We start from the raw sequence: 24,375 nt of genomic DNA on the forward strand, positions 1-24,375 counted from the left end.
ATAACCAACAGATCACTGAAGATATCAAAGAGGAAACCAAAAAATACCTAGATACAGGGGTGGAGCTTCAAGATGGCGGAAGAGTAAGACGTGGAGATCAACTTTCTCCCCACAAATACATCAGAAATACATCTAAAGTGGAACAACTCTTACAGGACACCTACTGAATGCTGGCAGAAGACCTCAGACCTCCCAAAAGGAAAGAAACTCCCCAGATACCTGGGTAGGGCAAAAGGAAAAAGAAAAAACAGAGACAAAAGAATAGGGACAGGACCTGCACCTCTGAGAGGGAGTTGTGAAGGAGGAAACGTTTCCACACAGTAGGAAGCCCCTTCGCAGGTGGAGACTGCGTGTGGCGAGGGGGGAAGCTTTGGTGGCATGGAGGAGAGCGCAGCAACAGGGGTTCAGAGGACAAAGCGGAGAGATCCCCGCACAGAGGATCACTGCCGACCAGCACTCACCATCCCGAGAGGTTTGTCTGCTCACCTGCCGGGATGGGTGGGGGCTGGGAGCTGAGGCTCGGGCTTCGGTAGGTTGCCAGGGAGAGGACTGGGATTGGCTGCATGAACACAACCTGAAGAGGGCTAGTGCACCACAGCTAGACGGGAGGGAGTCCATGTAAAGGTCTGGCAGTGCAGAAGAGGAAAGAGACTTTTTCTTGCCTCGTTGTTTCCTGGTGCGCGAGGAGAGGGGATTAAGAGCACCACTTAAAGAAGCTCCATAGATGGGCGTGAGCCCCGGCTATCAGCACAGACCCCAGAGACGGGCATGAGACGCTAAGGCTGCTGCTGCAGCCACCAAGAAGCCTGTGTGCGAGCACAGGTCACTATCCACACCTCCCGTCCCAGGAGCCTGTACAGCCTGCCACTGGCTGGGTCCCGTGATCCAGGGACAGCTTCCCCGGGAGAACACACAGTGCACCTCAGGCTGGGGCAACGTCTTGCTGGCCTCTGCCGCAGGCTCGCCCTGAACTCTGTACCCCTCCCTCCCCCCGGCCTGAGTGAGCCACAGCCGCCGAATCAGCTGCTACTTTAACCCCGTCCTATCTGAGTGAAGAACAGAGGCCCTCAGGTGAGCTACATGCAGAGGCAGGGCCAAATACAAAGCTGAACCCCAGGAGCTGTGCGAACAAATAGAAAGGGAAATTTCCCCCAGCAGCCTCAGGAGCAGTGGATTAAATCTTCACAATCAACTTGATGTACAATGCATCTGTGTAATACCTGAATAGACAACAAATCATCCCAAATTGAGGAGGTGGACTTTGGGAGCAACGATATATATATATATATATATATATATATATATATATATATATATATATATATATATATATATTTCCCTGTTTCTCTTTCTGTGAGTGTGTATGTGTATGCTCCTGTGTGTGATTTTGTCTGTATAGCTTTGCTTTTACCATTTTTCCTAGGATTCTGTCTGTCCTTTCTTTTTCTTTTTCTAGTATAGATTTTAGCAGTTGTTGTCACTGGTGGAATTGTTTTTTGGTTTGGTTGTTCTCTTCTTTCTGTCTTTTTTTTATTACTTTAGAAAAAAATTAATAATTATTTTTTATTATAATAACTATTTTATTTTACTTTATTTATTTTATCATATTCGTTGTTTCCTTCTTTTTTTCTCCCTTTTATTCTGAGATGTGTGGATGACAGGCTCTTGGTGCTCCGGCCAGGTGTCCGGCCTGTGCCTCTGAGGGGGGATAGCCGAGTTCAGGACATTGGTACACCTGAGACCTCCCAGCTCCATGTAATATCAAATGGCGAAAATCTCCCAGAGATCTCCATCTCAACGCCAAGACCCAATTCCACTCAACGAACAGCAAGCTATAGTGCTGGACACCCGAAGCAAAACAACTAGCGAGACAGGAACACAATGATATTCATTAGCAGAGAGGCTGCCTAAAATCATAATAAGGCCACAGACACCCCAAAACACACCACCGGACGTGGACTTGCCCACCAGAAAGACAAGATCCAGCCTCATCCACCAGAACACAGGCACTAGTCCCCTCCACCAGGAAGCCTACACAACCCAATGAACCAACCTTAGCCACTGGGGACAGACACCAAAAACAATGGGAACTATGAACCTGCAGCCTACGAAAAGGAGACATGAAACAGAGTAAGTTAAGCAAAATGAGAAGACAGAGAAACACACAGCAGATGAAGGAGCAAGGCAAAACCCCACAAGACCTAACAAATGAAGAGGAAATAGGCAGGCTACCTGAAAAAGAATTCAGAGTAATGATAGTAAAGGTGATCCCATATCTTGGAAAAAGAATGGAGAAAATATACAAGAAACCTTTAACAAGGTCCTAGAAGAATGAAAGAGCAAACAAACAATGATGAACAACACAATAAATGAAACTAAAATTCTCTAGAAGGAATCAATAGCAGAAGAGGCAGAAGAACAAATAAGTGACCTGGAAGATAAAATAGAGGAAATAACTACTGCAGAGCAGAATAAAGAAAAAAGAATGAAGAGAATTGAGGACAGACTTAGAGACCTCTGGGACAACATTAAACACACCAACATTCGAATTATAGGGGTCGCAGAAGAAGAAGAGAAAAAGAAAGGGACTGAGAAAATATTTGAAGAGATTATAGTTGATAAATTCCCTAATATGGGAAAGGAAATAGTTAATCAAGTCCAGGAAGCAGAGTCCCATACAGGATAAATACAAGGAGAAACACGCCAAGACACATATTAATCAAACTATCAAAAATTAAATACACAGAAAAAATATTAAAAGCAGCAAGGGAAAAACAACAAATAACACACAAGGGAATCCCCATAAGGTTAACAGCCGATGTTCCAGGAGAATCTCTGCAAGCCAGAAGGGAGTGGCAGGACATATTTAAAGAGATGAAGGAGAAAAACCTACAACCAAGATTACTCTGCCCAGCAAGCATCTCATTCAGATTTGACGGAGAAATTAAAACCTTTATAGACAAGCAAAAGAAAAGCGAATTCAGCAACAACAAACCAGCTTTACAACACATGCTAAAGGAACTTCTCTAGGCACAAATCACAAGAGAAGGAAAACACCTGCAAAAACAACCGAAAAAAAATGGTAATAAGAACATACATATCAATAATTACCTTAAATGTAAATGAATTAAATGATCCAACGAAAAGACATAGACTGGCTGAATTGATACAAAAACAAGACCCGTATATATGCTGTCTACAAGAGACCCACCTCAGACCTAGGGACACATACAGACTGAAAGTGAGGGAATGGAAACAGATATTCCAGGCAAATGTAAACCAAAAGAAAGCTGGAGCAGCAATTCTCATATAAGATGTAAGACTTTCAAACAAAGCCTATTACAACAGACAAAGAAGGACACTACATAATGATCAAGGGATCAATCCAAGAAGAATATAAAACAATTGTAAATATTTATGCACCCAACATAGGAGCACCTCAGTACATAAGGCAAATACTAACAGCCATAAAAGGGGCAATCGACAGTAACACAATCATAGTAGGGGACTTTAACACCCCACTTTCACCAAGAGACAGATTTTCCAAAATGAAAATACATAAGGAAACACAAGCTTTAAATGATACATTAAACAAGATGGTCTTAATTGATATTTCTAGGACATTCCATCCAAAAACAGCAGAATACACATTCTTCTCAAGTGCTCATGGAATATTCTCAAGACTTGTAAAATTTAAGAAAACTGAAATCGCATCAAGTATCTTTTCCGACCACAACGTCTGAGACTAAATATCAATTACAGAAAAAAATCTGTAAAAAATACAATCATATGGAGGCTAAAGAATATACTACTTGATAACCAAGAGATCACTGAAGAAATTAAAGAGGAGATCAATATATACCTAGAAACAAATGACAATGAATACATGACGACTCAAAACCTATGGGATGCTGCATAAGTAGTTCTAAGAGGGAAGTTTATAGCAATACAATCCTACTTTAAGAAACAAGAAACATCTCAAGAAAACAACCAAACCTTACACCAAAAGACATTAGAGAAAAAAGAACAAAAAAGCCCCAAAGTTAGCAGAAGGAAAGAAATCATAAAAATCACATCAGAAATAAAGGAAACGATAGCAAAGATCAATAAAACTAAAAGATGGTTCTTTGAGAAGATAAAATTGATAAACCATTAGCCAGACTCATCAAGGAAAAAAGGGAGAAGACTCAAATCAATAGAATTAGAAATGAAAAAGGAGAAGTAACAACTGACACTGAAGAAATATAAAGGATCATGAGAGATTACTACAAGAAACACTATGCCAATAAAATGGACAACCTGGAAGAAATGGACAAATTCTTAGAAATGCACAGCCTTCCGAAACTGAACCAGGAAGAAATAGAAAATATGAACAGCCCAATCACAAGCACTGATATTGAAACTGTGATTAAAAATCTTCCAACAAACAAAAACCCAGGACCAGATGGCTTCACAGGCAAATTCTATCAAACATTTAGAGAAGAGCTAACACCTATCTTTCTCAAACTCTTCCAAAATATAGGAGAAGGAGGAACACTCCCATACACATTCTAAGAGGCCACAATCACCCTGATACCAAAACCAGACAAAGACGTCACAAAGAAAGAAAATTACAGGCTAATATCACTGATGAACATAGATACAAAAATCCTCAACAAAATACTAGCTAACAGAATGTAACAGCACATTAAAAGGATCATACACCATGATCAAGTGGGGTTTATCCCAGGAATGCAAGGATTCTTCAATATATGCAAATCAATCAATGTGATAAACCATATTAACAAATTGAAGGTGAAAAACCATATGATCATCTCAATAGATGCAGAGAAGCTTTTGACAAAATTCAACACCCATTTATGAAAAAAACCCTGCAGAAAGTAGGTATAGAGGGAACTTTCCTCAACATAATAAAGGCCATATATGACAAATCCACAGCCAACATCGTCCTCAATGGTGAAAAACTGAAAGCATTTCCACTAAGATCAGGAACAAGATAAGTTTGCCCACTCTCACCACTATTATTCAATATATGTTTGAAAGTTTTAGCCACAGAAATCAGAGAAGAAAAAAAATAAAAGGAATCCAAACAAGAAAAGGAGAAGTATAGCTGTCACTGTTTGCAAATGACATGATACTATATAGAGAATCCTAAAGATGCTACTAGAAAACTACTAGAGCCAATCAATGAATTTGGTAAAGTAGCAGGATACAAAATTAATGCACAGAAATCTCTTGCATTCCTATACACTAATGATGAAACATCTGAAAGAGAAATTAAGGAGACACTCCCATTTACCATTGCAACAAAAAGAGTAAAATACCTAGGAATAAACCTACCTAAGGAGACAAAAGACCTGTATGCAGAAAACTATAAGACACGGATGAAAGAAATTAAAGATGATACAAACAGCAGGAGAGATATACCATGTTCTTGGATTGGAAGAATGAACATTGTGAAAATGACTATACTACCCAGAGCAATCTACAGATTCAATGCAGCCCTATCAAACTACCACTGGCATTTTTCACAGAACTAGAACAGAAAATTTCACAATTTGTATGGAAACACTAAAGACCCTGAATAGCCAAAGAAATCTTGAGAAAGAAAAGCGGAGCTGGAGGAATCAGGGAAATACTACAAAGCTATAGTAATCAAGACAGTATGGTACTGGCACAAAAACAGAAATATAGATCAATGGAACAGGATAGAAAGCCCAGAGATAAACCCACGCACATATGGTCACCTTATTTTTGATAAAGGAGGCAAGAATATACAGTGGAGAAAAGACAGCCTCTTCAATAAGTGGTGCTGGGAAAATGGACAGCTACACATAAAAGAATAAAATTAGAACACTCACTAACACCATACACAAAAATAAACTCAAAATGGATTAAAGACCTAAATGTAAGGCCAGACACTATTAAACTCTTAAAGGAAAACATAGGCAGAACACTCTATGACATAAATCACAGCAAGATTCTTTATGATTCACCTCCTAGAGAAATGGAAATAAAAACAAAAATAAACAAATGGGACCTAACGAAACTTAAGAGCTTTTGCACAGCAAAGGAAACCATAAATAAGATGAAAAGACTACCCTCAGAATGGGAAAAAATATTTGCAAATGAAGCAACTGACAAAGGATTAATCTCCAAAACTGACAAGAAGCTCATGCTGCTCAATATCAGAAAAAAAAAAAAAACAACCCAATCCCAAAATGGGCAGAAGACCAATATAGACATTTCTCCAAAGAAGATATACAGATTGCCAACAAACACATGAAAGGATGCTCAACATCATTAATCATCAGAGAAATGCAAATAAAAACTACAGTGAGATATCATCTCACACCAGTCGGAATGGCCATCTTCAAAAACTCCACAAACAATAAACGCTGGAGACGGTGTGAAGAAAAGGGAAACTTCTTGCACTGTTGCTGGGAATGTAAATTGATACAGCCACTATGGAGAACAGTATGTATGTTCCTTATAAAACTACAAATAGAACTACCATACGACCCAGCAATCCCACTACTGGGCATATACTCTGAGAAAACCATAATTCAAAAAGAGTCATGTACCACAATGTTTATTGCAGCTCTATTTACAATAGCCAGGCCATGGAAGCAACCTAAGTGTCCATCAACAGATGAATGGATAAAGAAGATGTGGCAGATATATATAATGGAATATTACTCAGCCATAAAAAGAAACGAAATTGAGTTATTTGTAGTTAGGTGGATGGACCTAGAGTCTGTCATACAGAGTAAAGTAAGTCAGAAAGAGAAAAACAAATACCATATGCTAACACATATATATGGAATCTAAAAAAAAAATGGTCATGAAGAACCTAGGGGCAAGACGGGAATAAAGACACAGACCTCCTAGAGAATGGACTTGAGGATACGGGGAGGAGTAAGGGTAAGCTAGGACAAAGTGAGAGAGTGGCATGGACATATACTACCAAACGTAAAATAGATAGCTAGTGGGAAGCAGCCACATAGCACAGGGAGATCAGCTCAGTGCTTTGTGACCACCTAGTTGGGTGGGATAGGGAGGGTGGGAGGGAGGGAGACACAAGAGAGAAGAGATTTGGGGACATATGTATATTTATAACTGATTCACTTTGTTATAAAGCAGAAACTAACACACCATTGTAAAGCAATTATACTCCAATAAAGATGTTAAAAAATAAAGAAGTGAAGGAAACAATAGCAAAGATCAATAAAACTAAAAGCTGGTTCTTTTAAAAGATAAACAAAATTGATAAACCATTAGCCAGACTCATCAGGAAAAAAAGGGAGATGACTGAAATCAATAGAATTAGAAATGAAAAAGGAGAAGTAACAACTGACACTGCAGAAATACAAAGGATCATGAGAGATTACTCCAAGCAACTATATGCCAATAAAATGGACAACCTGGAAGAAATGGACACATTCTTAGAAAAGCACATCCTTCTGACACTGAACCAGGAAGGAATAGAAAATATAAACACACCAATCACAAGCACTGAAACTGTGACTAAAAATCTTCCAACAAACAAAAGCCCAGGACCAGATGGCTTCACAGGCTAATTCTATCAAACATTTAGAGAAGTGCTAACATCTATCCTTCTCAAGCTCTTGCAAAATATAGCAGAGGGAGGAACACTCCCAAACTCATTCTATGAGGCCACCATCACCCTGATACCAAAACCAGACAAGATGTCAAAAAGAAAGAAAACTATAGACCAATATCACTGATGAACTTAGATGCAAAAATCCTGAACAAAATACCAGCAAACAGAATCCAGCAGCACATTAAAAGGATCATACACCATGATCAAGTAGGGTTTATCCCAGGAATGCAAGGATTCTTCAATATATGCAAATAAATCTATGTGATACACCATATTAACAAACTGAAGGATAAAATCCATATGATAATAGATGCAGAAAAAGCTTTTGACAAAATTCCACACCCATTTTTTATAAAACCCTCCAGAAATAGGCGTGGAGGGAACTTACCTCAACGTAATCAAGGCCATATATGACAAAAGCACAGCCAACATCGTTCTCAATAGTGAAAAACTGAAAACATCTTTTCGTGGTGTCCTTGTCTGACTTTGGTATAAGGGTAATGCAAGCCTTGAGTTTGAGAATGTTTCATCCTCTTCCATTTGGGGGAAGAGTTTGAGAAGGACTTGCATTAATTCTTTTTTAAATGTTTGGTAGAATTCACCCGAGAAACTACATGGTCCTGGGCTTTTCTTTATGAGATTTTTGTTTACTGATTCAACCTCCTTACTTTGGTGATGTCATGTTTCCTTTGTTGGTGTCAAATTTCCTTGATTTTTCTTGTTCCTTGAAGTCTTGCATTGCACTCTTTGCATTTAAAGTAGTAGTCAACTCCTTCAGTCTTTACTAACTTAAGGAGAGAAATACATTCCTTCAGTCCTGCTAGGGTTTCTAAGGCTTTCACAGACCTTTTATGGATATGACTGCTTCTCACTTCTTACTCCTGCTTGTGGCAGAATTCATAAATTTGTATACTTCTTTCAATCCTCCAGTGCACCAGACTGGGTGTTGACAGCCTCCCTTTTGCTTTCCCAAGGGCAAAGCTAAAGCTAAAGAGGCCAAATTTGTGGCCTCTCCATGGCTCTCACATTCAGGTTAGCCTTCTGTGCATGCTCACAAGCCATCTAACAGAGCTTGCTCTTGCTGCCTTTGAGAACACAGAGTGGGCCACAGGGTGGAGGTTTGTGGGGGTGAGGCAATCAGGGTTCTGGGGGTGCCAGTGGGACAGTTGTAGGGATCCACATGTGAGATGTCCCAAGTGGCTTGTGGGCTGGCTTCTTGATAGAGTCTGTGAAGCAGTTAGTAGGATCTATGTCCCATTAGTGCCCTCCAAGAGTCCTATATGTCACTCTCTCAGCCTCTTCCCACTCCCAGTCATGCAGCTGATGACTCGGTACTCTGAAAGGGATGAGAGAGAAATGGGCCTCTTGGCCGTGTCCCACACAGCTGGGAAAGCCACGCACTCCTTAACACACTTTCACTCCTCCCCCCATCCCTGCAGGAGAATTCACTGGCCAAGAAAGTGTCTCTTGGAACTGAGGGGTATTGCTTGGGGGAGGGGTGGTGCAGGTAAAGTCAAAATGTTACTCCTTCCCTCTCCAACGCATCCAAACTCAAATATATATATTATATATGTTTGTTTCCTCCAACAGCATGCTGGACCTTCTCTGCTGGAAACCTAGAATTCCATAAAGGCTTTCTTGTCCATGGGTGATTGTCTCATCCGTAGGTGATTGACAGTGTTCTTCAGGGGCTCCCAGACCATGGCTGAGAGGGACTGGGACCAGCACATGGGCCACTGCAGGCTCCGCAGCCAGGACTGAGATCTGTATGTGTATTACCTGAGGCACGAGTGGGTGAGACTCCTTCCGGGTCCTGTGGCATATGGTGTTGGATCCCACAGCTTTCACAAAGGCACTTTTATTTGTAGATGGATGCTAAATTGTTATTGTTGAACGGGGCATATGTTCGAGGAATGTCGTATTTGGCCATGTTGCTAACATCACTTCTGGCAATGAGTCCTTAAACACCAAAAGCATGATCTATGAAAGAAAAACCTCTTAAGTAGGACTTTATTAAAATTAAAAACCTCTGCTCCCTGAAAAATATATTTTTAAGATAATGAAAAACCGAGCCAGAGACTGGGAATAAATCTCTGCAAAATACATATATGATAAAGGACTGATATCCAAAATATACAAGGAATTCTTAAAACTAAACAACAGGAAAACAAATACCCATTTTAAAAAATGGGCAAAAAGTCTGATTAGACACCCATTTCACCTTAATGGCTCTAAAGTGGATTTTAGGAACTGAGGACAGAGACCAAATATTATAACAAAAGATGCTCCAATTGCCTTATCACTCAGGAAATTCCAAGGGTTTTGGGAGCTGTGAGCCAGGCACCGTGAATGGAGACCAAATATATACGAGAAATATATTTTGATCATCTTTTTTTTTTTTTTTTTTGCGGTACCTGGGCCTCTCACTGTTGCAGCCTCTCCCGTTGCGGAGCACAGGCTCCGGACGCGCAGGCTCAGCGGCCATGGCTCACGGGCCCAGCCGCTCCGTGGCATGTGGGATCCTCCCGGACCGAGGCATGAAACTGTGTCCCCTGCATCGGCAGGCGGACTCTCAACAACTGCGCCACCAGGGAAGCCCTATTTTGATCATCTTAATGACAAAATATATTTCTTATAAATCACAATATTGCAGTCCACCTCTTGGTCTTTGAACACAGATCCCTTATAGCAAAACAATAAAAAATGTCAAAAGATATGGCACATTACTAGAATCTCATTCAATCACTAATAACTATTGAGTCCATTATGAAATCTTATGAAAATGTCTCCCAGGGCAAGGCCACTCAGGTTTGCAGGCTTCTATTCAATCTTGTCAGTTTCCAAAAGCAGGAGTGATCCCAGCAATATATGGCTTCACCCTTTCAGTGATCTAGTATAATTTAGCCGAGAGGCAATATCATCTTTTGCTCTGGGCCTCTTTTGAGATGTTGATGTAATACTGGATTTCTCTCATTACATAACCCATTTATTCATTTTCTAACCCACAGCTACTATTTTTCATTCTCTCCACTTACACCCAAACTTTTCCATCTTTGGAAAGGACATTAGGTTCAGTCACTGTACTGGTCTAGATGGCAGGCAGCAATACTAGTCTAGCAAGTCCCACCCCCTCAGCTCACTTCTAGTCAGATAAGGTAAGGTAACACAGGTGCAGAAGTTACACAGGTGAGCTATGTTTATCACCAGGCAATATAGCTGCATTCACTGTTAATCCTAATTTTCCCAGATTGGGTGAAGGCATATCCTGCCCCAACAGGCCCTTAGGAATTCTGACATAAAAGTAAATAGTTTCTTGCTTAGGAATCATCCCTGTTTCATGCCCTTGTAGTTGCAGCCCTGGTCCTGTGACCATTGTATCAAGTGGTGGGGAAAAGAAAAAGTTGAGGTGATACGGAGAAGACAGAATACCAACATTTTCCCCACCCCCTCTTCCCCTGATCCACCAGAAAAACAGAAATCTATCCTGTGGGGATACTCTTTTAGCCCCACTCATGTTCAGCTTGAGTGTGAGCACATACTCGTGAAGGCATGTAAGCCAGCCCTTCATGCCTTTATTCCCCACCACCCACCATTTTAGACAGCCAATATTTTAACTGCCCATTCCAATTCTCTATCAAACTATGACTCTAAGGAGGTTATTTTTCTGACCACTGCTGGACATCATGTGATGTAGAGTGTGTTTGTTCCTTGGTCTAAAGAAATGATTCTCAACCGTCCAAATTTGTGCAATATCTTTTGTTATAGTACTTTTGAGCATTTGCATCTACCACTGGGTAGGCAAAGCCCAGTGCAGAGTCAATGTCTGTTCCTATATTCCTGTCAGGACTCATTTGTAGCCTCCCAGGACTACAAGCATTAGTCTGACTTGTCAGCTCTAATCAGGGCCTCCCCAAAATCCCCAAGGAATCTGCCACATAGCCATCTGCAGTCTGTCTCTTTTGCTGGCATACGGAACAGTTCTTACTGGCATTGCCTCAGAGGATGCAAGAGAAATATGTCTAGATTCGGTCCATCTTTGCACTGCTGCAACTAACTCCCCCAAGTCCACTCATTTCATGGACCCAGGTGGCCACATCAAGGAAGCATATCAAAATGTCCACTTAGTGGTTCCAATCACCTTCTGAACCTTGGAAGGGGGTTCTTCTGATGGGCATCAACATGTCCTACTTTAATGTACCCCTTAAATTCCCAGTGATTTCCATGAGGCTGTGCCCTATTAAGGCCATCCCTTTAACAGTCCAGTTTTCCATTGCCTAACTACCTGACCATATGGCCAGGCCATGGGCTACTGTCCATGTGTAGGTAAAAACACAAACATAAGGGCTTTTGCCATTGCTCAATTCTTCCACCACTGCTAGGAAAACAGCATGCAATTCAGCACACCAGGATAATCTGTTTTTACCTTCTTCTATCAGAGTGGTGACTTTCCAAACATTTCCAAGATATTGTCTGTTCACCATGGAACTGCCATCCACAAGCCAAGCAGCTCTTTGTTGGTCAGTTAAGGGCTCTTTATAGGGCACTGTCCAAGTTACAACAGAATCCAGTAGCTCCTCACACAGTTCCAGAGTCAGTCCTTGGTGAAAAGAGGCTCGCTGCTCTCAAGAGTATCTCCCCCTTGCATCTCCCAGGCAGCATGTTCCTTTATAAACCATTTCCATTTTATTATGGAACTCTTCTGGGCACTGCCATCCCCATAATCCTAGATATTATGGCTATTTCAAGTTTCAAGATCACTTTATGTCCTTCAGTCACAGTCTTAGGGGTAGCTTCAATTAATCACTGATTGCAAGGTAGTAAATGCCCCTCAAATGGAAATTCTCTAGTCCAAAGTGCCAGTAGTTGTTGAGGTGCTCACAGCTCTTGCCATATGCCCCAGTCTATTCTATGCCTCACATAGGGCTATCACACAGCCTACCAGCACCTCAGCCTCTACTCCACGCTGTTTTGGCTCGGGCAATCTTACTGGTTCCCATTTAGCATGTCCAATTAAAACTGCTTGAAGGGTAGATTTACATGCCTTCTATTTATAATACTAGGTATGGGAAACATTCACCAGTCAGTTATAATGTCCATCCCCACAATACAATCAGGTAAAAAAAGAAAAAAAAAAGATGCAACCACTTCACATAAAACCTGTTTAAATATGCCAATTCTCCTACAAACTTTTACCTTCATTTCATCAACCCTTACATTCCTAACGGTAGCCTCCACTAGGACTTCATCAATAGGTTTTGGTTTTACAATACTAGGTAAGGGAGGTGTTCCCCAGCCAGACATGGTTTCCATTCCCAGAAAACATTCAGGTAACATTCCAACTTTCATAATTTAATTAACCGTTACACTTTTATGTTCTCTCAGTTGAACTGTAGCCCGAGTCAAGGTTTCACCAATGGATTTTGGTACCACAGTTCATAGGATTCCTGTATCAAGGAGTCCTGGAAACTTTTCTTCACCCCGACTATTTTACCCAAGCTTGTGCAAAAGGTTTTGGATCCTTAGGAAGGGGTAGAGCCAAAGGACTCTATAAGTCATATAAAGTCTTATGTATAAGACTTATATAAAGTCTTATATATCTTAAATCTTATATAAATATAAGATTTGTCAATCTTATATTAATTGTCTTACCCCTTGCCCTAAGTGATTGGTCAGATCTCTCATTGTAATTTCTGCTTTCTGGCTTTCAAAATTTCTCCAAATTGTGGTAAACAGAGCTGACTTCTTTGGGGCCCTTTAATGTTGGGGGGCCAGCAAGTCCTTTGGTACTGCTGTATTAAAATCTCTGTTTTAAGCCCACCAAGATCTGTTTTATTCACTCTGCTTCTTAGTTATCATCTAAAGATTTCCACCCTGCTGGGATGAGTCCCATGACTCTCCTTTTTCTTTCTTCTTTGTTCCACTCCTATCAACATTTGCTTTATTCACCTTATTCCTTAACAACTGTTTAAAATTTCCTACCCTGCTAAAACTATTCTCTTGATTCTCTCCTCTGCTGTCTCCATTCTCTTGTTAATAACCTAATATTTTTATTAGCATCTATTAAGACCATGAGGGGAAGCTGAGACAGCAAATTCCATAAGGCTTCTTGAACAATCCCTCGGTTTTGCAGCAGTAAGGTTACAATGGGGTATCCATGTAAAAGAAGCCCTTTAACCACAGCATCTACCATGACCTGGATAACAAGTATATTCATTGGGTGAATATCCTGGTCATCATAAAGCCAGCCCCACATGGCTTGCATACAAAGCATATCAGCTGCTTCATCTGGGGTGTTCCGCTTGGCATTCATAGAGGAAGATGGACAGCCCCCTTCTCAGGTAAACAGACCTTACAGTGGTCTTTATACCATCCACCAGGCTAGTTGTTCCTTCAGAAATAACCTCCTGTGTGTCTGGATCACACATAGCCATCTGTGATTGTTCTATAGTCATCTGTGCAACCTGTACCAACCCAAACATGCTCTTTCATTCTGCAGCACTCAAAACCAAAGACACAGCTCCTAAATTAGTCACTCACAACTTATTTCAGTAAAGGTTCCTCAGTAAACTGATGATATCAATCTACCAAATAAAACAACTCTTTCACACTATGTCCTCTGGTTTCAATAGTTTCTTGGTTTTTCCCTCACCCTACAATGACTACCTTCTTGGTGACCAGAGGTTTTAGAGGTACTTTCTGTTGCCCCTGCATAATTTTTACCTTGGAGTGGGGGCAGCTGTGAGGCTAGTGGTTGAAGCTCAGACTCACTGAAATCTGAGCTTGGTCTAGCATCAGGGTCTGATCCAGCACTCTTTTACTTTTAGTTTAGCTATTAACAGATAACAATTACCAAGGGATTGTATATTTTACCTCTTTCTTATTAGTCTGCATTTCCTTATTCATTCAGTGAGACAACTCCCCAGGAGTTGGAGTTGATGAAATAAAATTCATATTTTATGGCAAGACAAGAAAAATTTAAACATAAACTTTTTCTCTGCCCCTTTGGGCTTCCTCCCTCTCCTCTAGTGTGTATTGTGCATCTGCACTAACCAGACCTCCCTAGGAGATAACCTTCCTTCTTAATCTTGTAAGGGGTCATGATGGCCCCCTACTCACTTTGTACATGCAGATCCGGATTGTGTAAACTGTCAATACATCACTTGATATATAATCCTTTGTCTCAAAAATGTATATAACTGTACTTTGACCTCTAACAGGTGGAACAGTCCTCAGAGCTTTCTGAAAGTCTGCCTTCCTAGTTATAATCCTCAGGTTGTCTCAAATAAAATTTTCTATTTCTTTCTTAGACTGACTGTCAATTTTTCATCAACAGATCTATCCCTAAATTCCATTGGTAACTTTTACCCTTAGTAATGGATTGTAGCACAGCTGTTGCTCCATACCATGCACGACCATGAATCAAAGGTTCCTCAACCCCCACCCTTTCATCCTTTCTTTTCCCAAACTACATGTTTATGTGAGCCAGGGCTTTCTAGCAAATCCCACTTCTCTGACACCAACTAAAGTGGTTCTGAACCCAATTCCAATCTGTGTGTGTCGGGGTGTTGGGGGGAAGATAGTTTCCTACAACAACAACAATTCTCAAATGCCAGCAAGGTGTCCTAGGATTAAACTTAATTATGACACTATCTACCCAGAGAGAGCATCAGAGTCCACAGGTCAGGGGCTCAGTCCCACAAGACTGCTCTCCACTTCAAATGTCAATCTCAAGCCCAGGTTGTTACTTGCGCTTCTGACCGACCAACTACAGACTGGAGGTTTCCACGACTCCCTCCTTGGACTTCAGATGCCAACTGCGAATCCAGGTTGCTACCTGTACGGCTAGACAGCTACCACCTGGCTATAAATTAGAGGTTCCTATGGCTTCCTCCTTGATTTCAATTTGTTTGCTAGAGTGGCTTACAGAATTCAGAGAAACATTTTACCTACCAGATTACTGGTTTATTACCAAAGGATGTAATTCAGAAACAGCCAGATGGATACATAGGGCAAGGTATGGAGAATGGGTACAGAGCTTCCATGCACTCTCCCAATGCTCCACTGTCCCAGAATCTCCCCATGTTCTCCAACTCAGAAGCTCTCCAAACCCCATCATTTTGGGTGTTTACGGAGGCTTCAATACATAGGCATGATTGATTAAATCATTGGCCATTGGTGGTTGATTCAACTTCTAGCCTCTCTCCCCTCCCAGGAAGTAATAGGAGGGGTTTCGACTGAATATTACGAACTTCTAATCACAGAGTTGGTTCCTCCGGCGACGGACACCATCTTTGGTGCTTTCCAAAAGTCACCTCATTAACATAAACCCAGTTGTGGTGGAAAAAGGCTTGTTATGAGTAATAAAACACCTGTTTCACCATAATGGCTCTGAAGTGGATTTTAGAAACTGAGGACAAGAGACCACATATTATGACAAAATGGCTCCCATTGTTCTTATCATTCAGGAAATTTCAAAGGTTTCAGGAGCTGTGAGCCAGGAACCATGGATAGAGACCAAATATATATGAGAAATATATTTTGGTCCTCTGAATGACCAATTATATTACTTATATATCACAACATCACAGAAAGCTTACTACAATAACTACAGCAATCTAAACAGTATGGTACCAACATAAAGATAGACATATAAACCAGTGAAACAGAATAAAGAGCCATGAAATAAACCCTTGCATATGTGGCCAAATGATTTTTGACAAGGGTACCAAGATCATTCAATGGTAAATGGACATTCTTTTCAAGAAATGGTATTGGGAAAACTGGATATCCACATGCAAAAGAATGGATTTGGAGCTTTACCTTATACCACATACCAAAATTAACTCAAAATGGATCAATGACAAACTCAAGAGCTAAAATTTTGAAACTCTTAGAAGAAAATATAGGAAAGAACTTTATGGCATTGAGTTTGGCAATGATTTCTTGGATAGGACACCAAAACATAAAAATAGATAAATTGGACTTTGTCAAAATTAAAAACTTATGTGCATCAAAAGACCCTTTCAAGACAGTGAAAAGGCAAGCCATAGAATGGGAGAAAATACTTGCAAATCATAATATATGATAATGGATTAATATCAAGAATATTTAAAGGACTCCTAAAACCTAACAACAATAACAAAAAAGCCAAACAACCCTATTTTTAAGGATTTATTTTTAAGGGCAAAGGCCTCAGATAGACATTATTTTCAAAAAAGATATGTAAATGGCCAATAAGCACATGAAAAGATGCACAACATCACTAGTCATTAGGGAAATACAAAGCAAAACCATGAGATACCACCTCACACACATTAAGATGGGTATTATCAAAACACAGAAAATAACAAATGTTGGCAAGGATGTGGAGAAATTGATACCCATGTGCATTTTTGATGTGAATGAAAAATGATTCAGCCACTGTGGAAAACAGTATGTCAGTTCTTCAAAAAGATTAAACATAGAATTACCATATGATGTAACAATTCCACTTCTAGTTATTTACCCAAAATAATTGAAAGCAAGGGCTCAGACAGGTATTTTTACCACCAATGTTCTTAGCAGCATGATTCACAACAGCCAAAAATTGGAAACAACCAAAATGTCCATTGACAGATGTATAGATAAACAAAATGTGGTATATACAAACAATGAAACGTTATTCAGTCTTAAAAAGAAGTAAAATTTTGATACATGCTACAAGGATAAACTTTGAAAATATTATGCTATATGAAACAGCCAGACAGACACAAAGCAACAAATATTATAGATACATTCTAGATACATTGTATCTAGATTTGTCAAATTTGTAGAGATAGAAAATAGAATAGTGCTCACAAGGGCCTGATCAGAGTGGGTAGTGGGAAGTTATTGTTTAATGGATACAGAGTTTCAGTTTGGGATGATAAAAAAAGTTCTGGAGATTGATATTGATGATGGTTAAATGACAGTGTAAATGTACTTAATGTCACTGAATTATACACATAAAATTGGTTAAAATGGCAAACCTTATATGTTATTTTACCATAAGTTTTTAAAAACCATAGAAATGTACAATACAAAGGGTGAACCCTAATATACACTAAGGACTTTAGTTAGTAATAATGTATCAATATTCATTCATCAACTGTAACAAATATATCACACTAATGCAAGAGGCTAATAATATGGGAAACTGTGTGTAGGGAAAGGAGGTGGTGGAGAAGAAGTAGTAGCATAGGGCTTCCCTGGTGGCGCAGTGGTTGAGAATCTGCCTGCCAATGCAGGGGACATGGGTTCGAGCCCTGGTCTGGGAGGATCCCACATGCCGCAGAGCAACTAGGACCGTGAGCCACAACTACTGAGCCTGAGCGTCTGGAGCCTATGTTCCGCAACAAGAAAGGCCGTGATAGCGAGAGGCCCGTGCACCGTGATGAAGAGTGGCCCCCGCTTGCCGCAACTAGAGAAAGCCCTTGCACAGAAACAAAGACCCAACACAGCCAAAAATAAATAAATAAATTAAATTTTAAAAAAAAGAATGGAGGGCAATGTCTACACTATATACTGAGTCCCCTTAAAAAAAAAAAAGAAGTACTAGTATAGGGGAGCTCTCTGTACTATCTGCTTAATTTTTCTATAAACCTAAAACTGCTCTAAAACATAAAGTCAAATAATTTTTTAAATGCCAGTATTATTGCATTTTTGGTTTGTTATTACTTGTTTTTATTCTAGTGTATTTTATTTATTCATTTATTTTTATTAAAGTATAGTTGAGACAATATTATGTTAGTGTCAGGTGTACAACATAGTGATCCAACAATTAAGTACATTATGAAATGATCACTACAAGTCCAGTAACCATCTGTCACCATACAAAATTATTACAGTATTATTGACTCTATTCTTTATGCTGTATATTACATCTCCATGACTTATTTTATGACTGAAAGTTTGTTATCTCTTAATCCTCTTCATCCACTGTCCCATGATCCCCACTCCCCTCCCCTCTGGCAACCACATATTTGCTCCCTGTATCTGTAAGTCTGTTCATGTTTTTCCAGGGTTTCTTTTTGTTTTCTTTTTCTTTTTTCTTTTTTGGCCATGCAGTTTACGGGATTTCAGTTCCCTGACCAGGAATTAAACCTGGGCCACAGCACTGAAATCCCAGAATCCTAACCACTAGGCCACCAAGGAACTCCCACTGTTTCCATTTTGTTTTGTTTGTTTTGTTTTTTAGATTCCACATATAAGTGAGCTCATATGGTACTTGTCTTTCTCTGTCTGATTTATTTCACTTAGCAAACCATCAACAAAACAAAAAGACAACCTACTGAATGGCAGAAAATAATTGCAAATGATATGTCCAATAAGAGGTTAATATCCAAATTATAAAGAAATCACACAACTCAATATAAAAAAAGAAAAATGAACAATCCAATTAAAAGATGGGCAGAGAACCTGAATAGACATTTCTCTAAAGAGGACAGACAGATGGCCAATAGACACATGAAAAGATGCTCAACATCACTAATCATCAGGGAAATGCAGGTCTAAACCACAATATCACCCCATACCTGTTAGAAAGGCTATTATCAAAAAGACAAGAAGTAACATGTTGGCGAGGATGTGGAGAAAAGGGAACCCTCATGCACTGTTGGTGGGAATGTAAATTGGTGCAGCCACTATGGAAAAAACAGTATGGAAGTTCCTCAAAAAATTAAAAATAGAACTAGCATACCATCCAGCAACTCCACTTCTGAGTATTTACCTGAAGAAAACAAAAACACTAATTTGAAAAGATATATGCACCCCTATACTCATTGCGGCATTATTTAGAATAGCCAAGATGTGGAAACAACCTAGATGTCCATCAATAGATGAATGGACAAAGAAGATACACACACTCATTAATGAGTAATAACTTTTCATTCTGTCTTGGTGTGTGTATGTGTGTGACATCAGTATCGGCATCTGAACCAAATCTGGGGTGATAGTGTATTCTGTCTCTGAGGGGTGGCCACAACAGTCCCAAAAAGAAAATATATTTTTCTGTATAGTGGAGCCATGGGTTTCTTGCAGAATGAAGAGAAAGGGAGAGGGAATTAATTGTAAAGCTTTTCACTTAATAGAGTTGTTCATCTAGGCTATCTTTGGTAATTTTAATATTGTATTTCAAAACTTTACTATATATATAATGACATTAATGGATTTATGTAAATTATAAAAGTTCCTACCATTGTTCTTGGTATACCAGAAAAATGACATTACTTTAACAGGAGGCTCAAATGGAAAAGGCACAACCTTTGAGCCATTTCCTCTTGTTTCTTATCCTCTTGAGATTTATACACCAAGGGGTGACAGCCACAGAAGTTTTTGTTTTTCATACCAGACTAGTTTTGACTCAGAAGAAATTATCTGTTATGAAAACTTAAGAATGATAGTGTGCCCCTCCTCTAAAAGCTTTTTTGTACTTGGTCACTGGCTCGCTGAGGGATGAATCATTAGTTCTGGATGAGGATTTCTCACCTAAGGTGCTTCAGAGAGCCTGAAGTCCCATGTGGCTTGAATGCAGGTGGGATATAATGGGGACAATGAAAATATGCTGAAGGATATAGAGCCTTGAAAGACTTGCTAGGGAATTTGGTGATATTTTATAGATGGATTCCCCTGAAAGTTCCTCATTTAAAATTGAGGGTGGGTAAATAAATAAATAAATAAATAGATAGATAGATAGATAGATAAATAAATAAAATTGAGGGCCCAGCAAAGGGTCGGTAGGTGCTAATAGTCCAGTTGTGTTGCAGGAAGATTCCCAGCTTTACTTGATGACAGGAAAGATGAGAAATCTACACTGATTTTTACCCCCAGCCAGCAACATATTGAGACAAGTAACATCTGGATCAGCCCTGATACTACATGGGCTTGCCTGAATTATTTTTCCAGAAAAGGACATGAAACAAGAGATGAGCAATGGGGTTTTGACTTTGAGTACACCCCAGGAACAATTTGGGAACTGACTATGTGTTCCATAATTCCTACTCAAGGACAGACCATCAGCTTCTTGCTTTGATACAATACCTACATACCCCAAACTCACCCTTCTCTTTAACTAATGGAAAATTTCACAGCCATCAACTGATTAAGTGTGTGCTCCACAGGGCATTTGAGACACAGAATATTTCCAAAGGGTCTGGTCCAATTGTACTGTGAAGATCCCCAATTCTGAAAGCAGTACCCACAGCTAGAATTCCAGACTATGGGAGTTTTGTGGATTAAAAACCAAGTTATAAAGAACGCCAAAAATCATCTAAGTTGCAACTGTATGTTGCAAAAAGCCTACCTACATTTTTTCACCCTTAATGCACAAACGTGGCTGGTTGTCTTTCATTTTAACTCCTAGATATACAGAAGATAGATTCAGATTTGACCTCAACAGAAATTAAACTAAAGATAGCTGCTAAAACTAGGGGTACATGACATCTTGTTGAGATTTGTAGGTTTAGGCCTTCCCCCAAACACATAAAAAGTTAGGAGAGAGAGGAAGCTCAATAGAAAGACCAGTAATTGTACACTGTATTTCTCAATACCCAATTTCCCAATTCTGGGCAGTTAAGGAAAGAGGAATGATAACAGCAAAGGAGACAGAGGGTAGGAGAGGCAGAGGTGACCCCAGATCCCAATCTAAACTCTGGCATTCTATGCCACAAACTCTTAACCAGAACTTAGCTTTTGTTAGGTATAAACAGGAGGAGCTGAGGTAGTATAGACAACATGGCTTCAGCTCTGTAAACTGTACAAATAAATAGGATAGTGGGATTAGGGGAAGTAATTTCTTCCTAACCACACACTCCTAAAGGACTTTGGTCTGCTGTGGCTGCCTCATAGAGCTGAGCTCTAATCAAAAGGGATCAGCACAAACAGGGCACTGTCATCAAGCGTAGGTGCAAATCACCAAGTCCAAAGCATTGGTCAGCAAACAAAAGCAAATATGAGAGCAAACGGTCATAAAGATGGGGCAAATGAGATTTTCTATGAAGCAATTTTTTTAGTTAGACCCTAGAAAGGCCCTCCTCTGAGACCCAGGAATACGGGGAGTGGGGGAGCCTCAGATGAAGCAGTAAACTTGGTACCCCAAGATGGGGCACCTGGATGTTGAGGGTACAGTGGGACTAGGTCCTTTTAGAACCACACTTCCATGGCTTTGCTAAATGGGAATGAAAACCAGGAATTTTCCTGGAGGTTAAAAAGCTTCAAGATATCCTGATAAGACATCTTATGTGAAAGGCTGAGCACAAGTTCTGGGACTCAAACTGGAATGAAAGCATCTGTGTTCCTTTACTCCTAAGTCTATGTCTTCACCCCTTTCCCCAGGTCTGCCCAGATGTCAGCCAGTAGCACAGTCCTGTCTTCTTGTGTACAGAGTGATTTTACTCTTTGAACATGCTGAAACTAAATGATCTTTCAATGTAAACTTGTTTTGTTTGTACCCCACTACAGACGCAGACAGTGCTCTTTATTATTCTGTTACTTGTGCTTTATCCCTCTGACTAGACTTCAACTGAAGAACTAGGACAATGTTTTCACCAGTTTTAGCATGCAACTTTATTTACATGTAAATGAAGTATTAAATGAATACACTTATGTCAATATAAAGCACAGAAGTATAGTTTACTCAGGATGAATAAGTTCATTATTAGGTCATATTGCAGAAATACTAAAAATATCTTAATTTATATAGCACAGTAAAAATCAACAAACATTCAAGCTCTCAAGATCATTTGGTATCCATAAAACTGCCTCCTTCAATCAGCACAGATGGCATAAATATTGAACTTATAATATGCATTCATTTCATATTACAACACCAAAAAGTTATTCAAGGCTTTGTGAGAATATACGGCTATTCAGAGTTTGAGTATTAATCGTATAACTTTATCTCTCACCTCAGGATCACTGTGCTCTGCTAAGTCTTGTAGTTTCTGACCAAACTGTTTTGCTTCCTGGAATATGGAAATAAGTTCAGATTTAGTGAACTCTTCCTTGGTAAATAGCTTCACCTTCTTTTTGAATTGGAAATTTATATTCTCAAATATTTCAATGGTATTAAGAATATTGGCCTTTGACTCATTTTTGTTAAACGGCGCAACCAGTGATGACAGTACTTTGGCACTGATCAGTTCTCTTGTATTGGCTTGATTTTTAGACAAGCGCGAAAACACTTTTAAAACATAAAACTTGGTTTTGCCACTTCCCTTGTTTAACAAGGTGAGGATATCTGGAATGTAATTGACAATCATATGGTGGTCCTCAAATTTTACACTCAGCTGCACTAATAATTTTAGTCCAGCCAGTTGCTCAGGGGAGTTCAAAGGAAAAGAGATTATGTCCTTACAAACTTGGTTTACATATGACTCTCCTGTTTTTGGTTCTCCAGAAGACTCAGAGTTGTCATCCACCATATTTAAAGTTCTAGGGTGTTCTTTAACATTGGGATTATTGACCAAGTTTTCAATCATAACAGTAATACCTACATCATGAATTATATCTTGGGTAAATGGATAAGCAGGACTGATACCCATTATCATTGTAGCTATTTCATGAATGAAAGGATCCCTAGTTAACTTAAGTAGGGCAACGAGTTTATCAAACTCTTTAGGCTCTAAACTAAAAACATGTGATTTGCAGCGGCAGGCTTTTGGATTGGGCCCATACTTTTCCCTATACTTAACCTGTTTTTTGAGCTCAGCTAAGGTCTGGAAGTAAGGCCCATTATAGGGTGGGATCTTGGTCAGAGGCCGAATCCCCAGAGGAGTTTCAATCAAGGTCTCAACCAGAGTCCAGTTCCCTTCTGGAGGCAAGGATCGCTCCCCTCCCTCTACTGGGACTAGGACACAAAACCTGGCCCTTGACCATGCTGCCGCTTTTTGCTTTATAGTAAGTTCGGGTTTGGGCTTGGGCTTGGGCTTTTCCTGGATCTTACGTGGAGGCTTATACACTTGAAAAGGGGTCTCTTCTTCAGGCCAGAACCAGGATCCTACACTAGGCTCTTCTCCAGTCCAAAACCAAGAGCAGACATTTTCTTCAGCCTCATCACTGGACTCAATTACAATACCAGCTCTGTCCCCCACCCTCAACTTGATGCTGGCCTCTCTCCTTCTCTGGGACCTGGACCCAATATTGTCTTTACCATCAGCCTTAGCAAAGGACCTGATATTGACTTCACTTCCAGCACCAGCCTTGACTTCATACTTGGTCACAGCACTGACCCTAGACATAGGCATGGCCTTTGACTTGGTTTGGGACACTATACCAGGTTCTGTAGGGGGGTCTGCCTTAGTCTCAGCCACAACTCTAGTCTTAGTTTTAGCTTCCATCTTGCTCACTTCCCTTGTCAAGGCACGGCCTCAGTGTAGGTCACTGCCTGTATCCTGGCCATTGCTCCATCCCCAGGCTTGGCCTGGGTCACTGGTCCTGTTTCCGATTCTGTCTCAGCCACTGCCTTGGCATGGATCTTAGCCTTGGCTCTAGTGTTGGCAGGGCCACAGATTCCAGCTTTCAGGCCAGCCCCAGCCCCTCCTCTGCCCTTGCCTTAGCCTCGAAGCCAGTCATGATCCAAGTTAAAGGCAAGGCCAAGTTATGTATCCCCACCCCCGTCTCAGCCTTGACTGAAGGTCTCTCCCAAGTTGGTGTTTTCATACAAAGTCCAGTTGTCACTCAGCCCCCTTTCCAACTATAGGCTCTGCCAGTGATATAAACAACGTGCAGAGGAAGCT

General features: G+C 40.1%; 1 protein-coding gene across 6 annotated transcripts in view; it reads right to left on the reverse strand.

The window, feature by feature from the left end:
* Positions 1 to 24,375, reverse strand: part of LOC132512982 (G protein-coupled receptor associated sorting protein 3-like) — a 145,454-nt gene that overhangs the window by 118,594 nt on the left and 2,485 nt on the right. For 3 of the 6 annotated variants that reach the window (XR_009538408.1, XM_060137126.1, XM_060137127.1), the window contains exon 1: positions 22,546 to 24,370. Coding sequence is in view for 2 of the 6 variants with exons in the window: in XM_060137126.1 (XP_059993109.1) it covers positions 22,546 to 23,976 (1,431 nt within the window). In the remaining 4 variants the exon portion in view is untranslated. Of the gene's footprint in view, positions 1 to 22,179; positions 24,371 to 24,375 lie in introns of those variants that run through there. The other 3 variants (XR_009538411.1, XR_009538410.1, XR_009538409.1) reach the window with 2 other exon arrangements.

This window comes from Lagenorhynchus albirostris, chromosome X (assembly GCF_949774975.1).
Source record: "Lagenorhynchus albirostris chromosome X, mLagAlb1.1, whole genome shotgun sequence".
NCBI lineage: Eukaryota > Metazoa > Chordata > Mammalia > Artiodactyla > Delphinidae > Lagenorhynchus > Lagenorhynchus albirostris.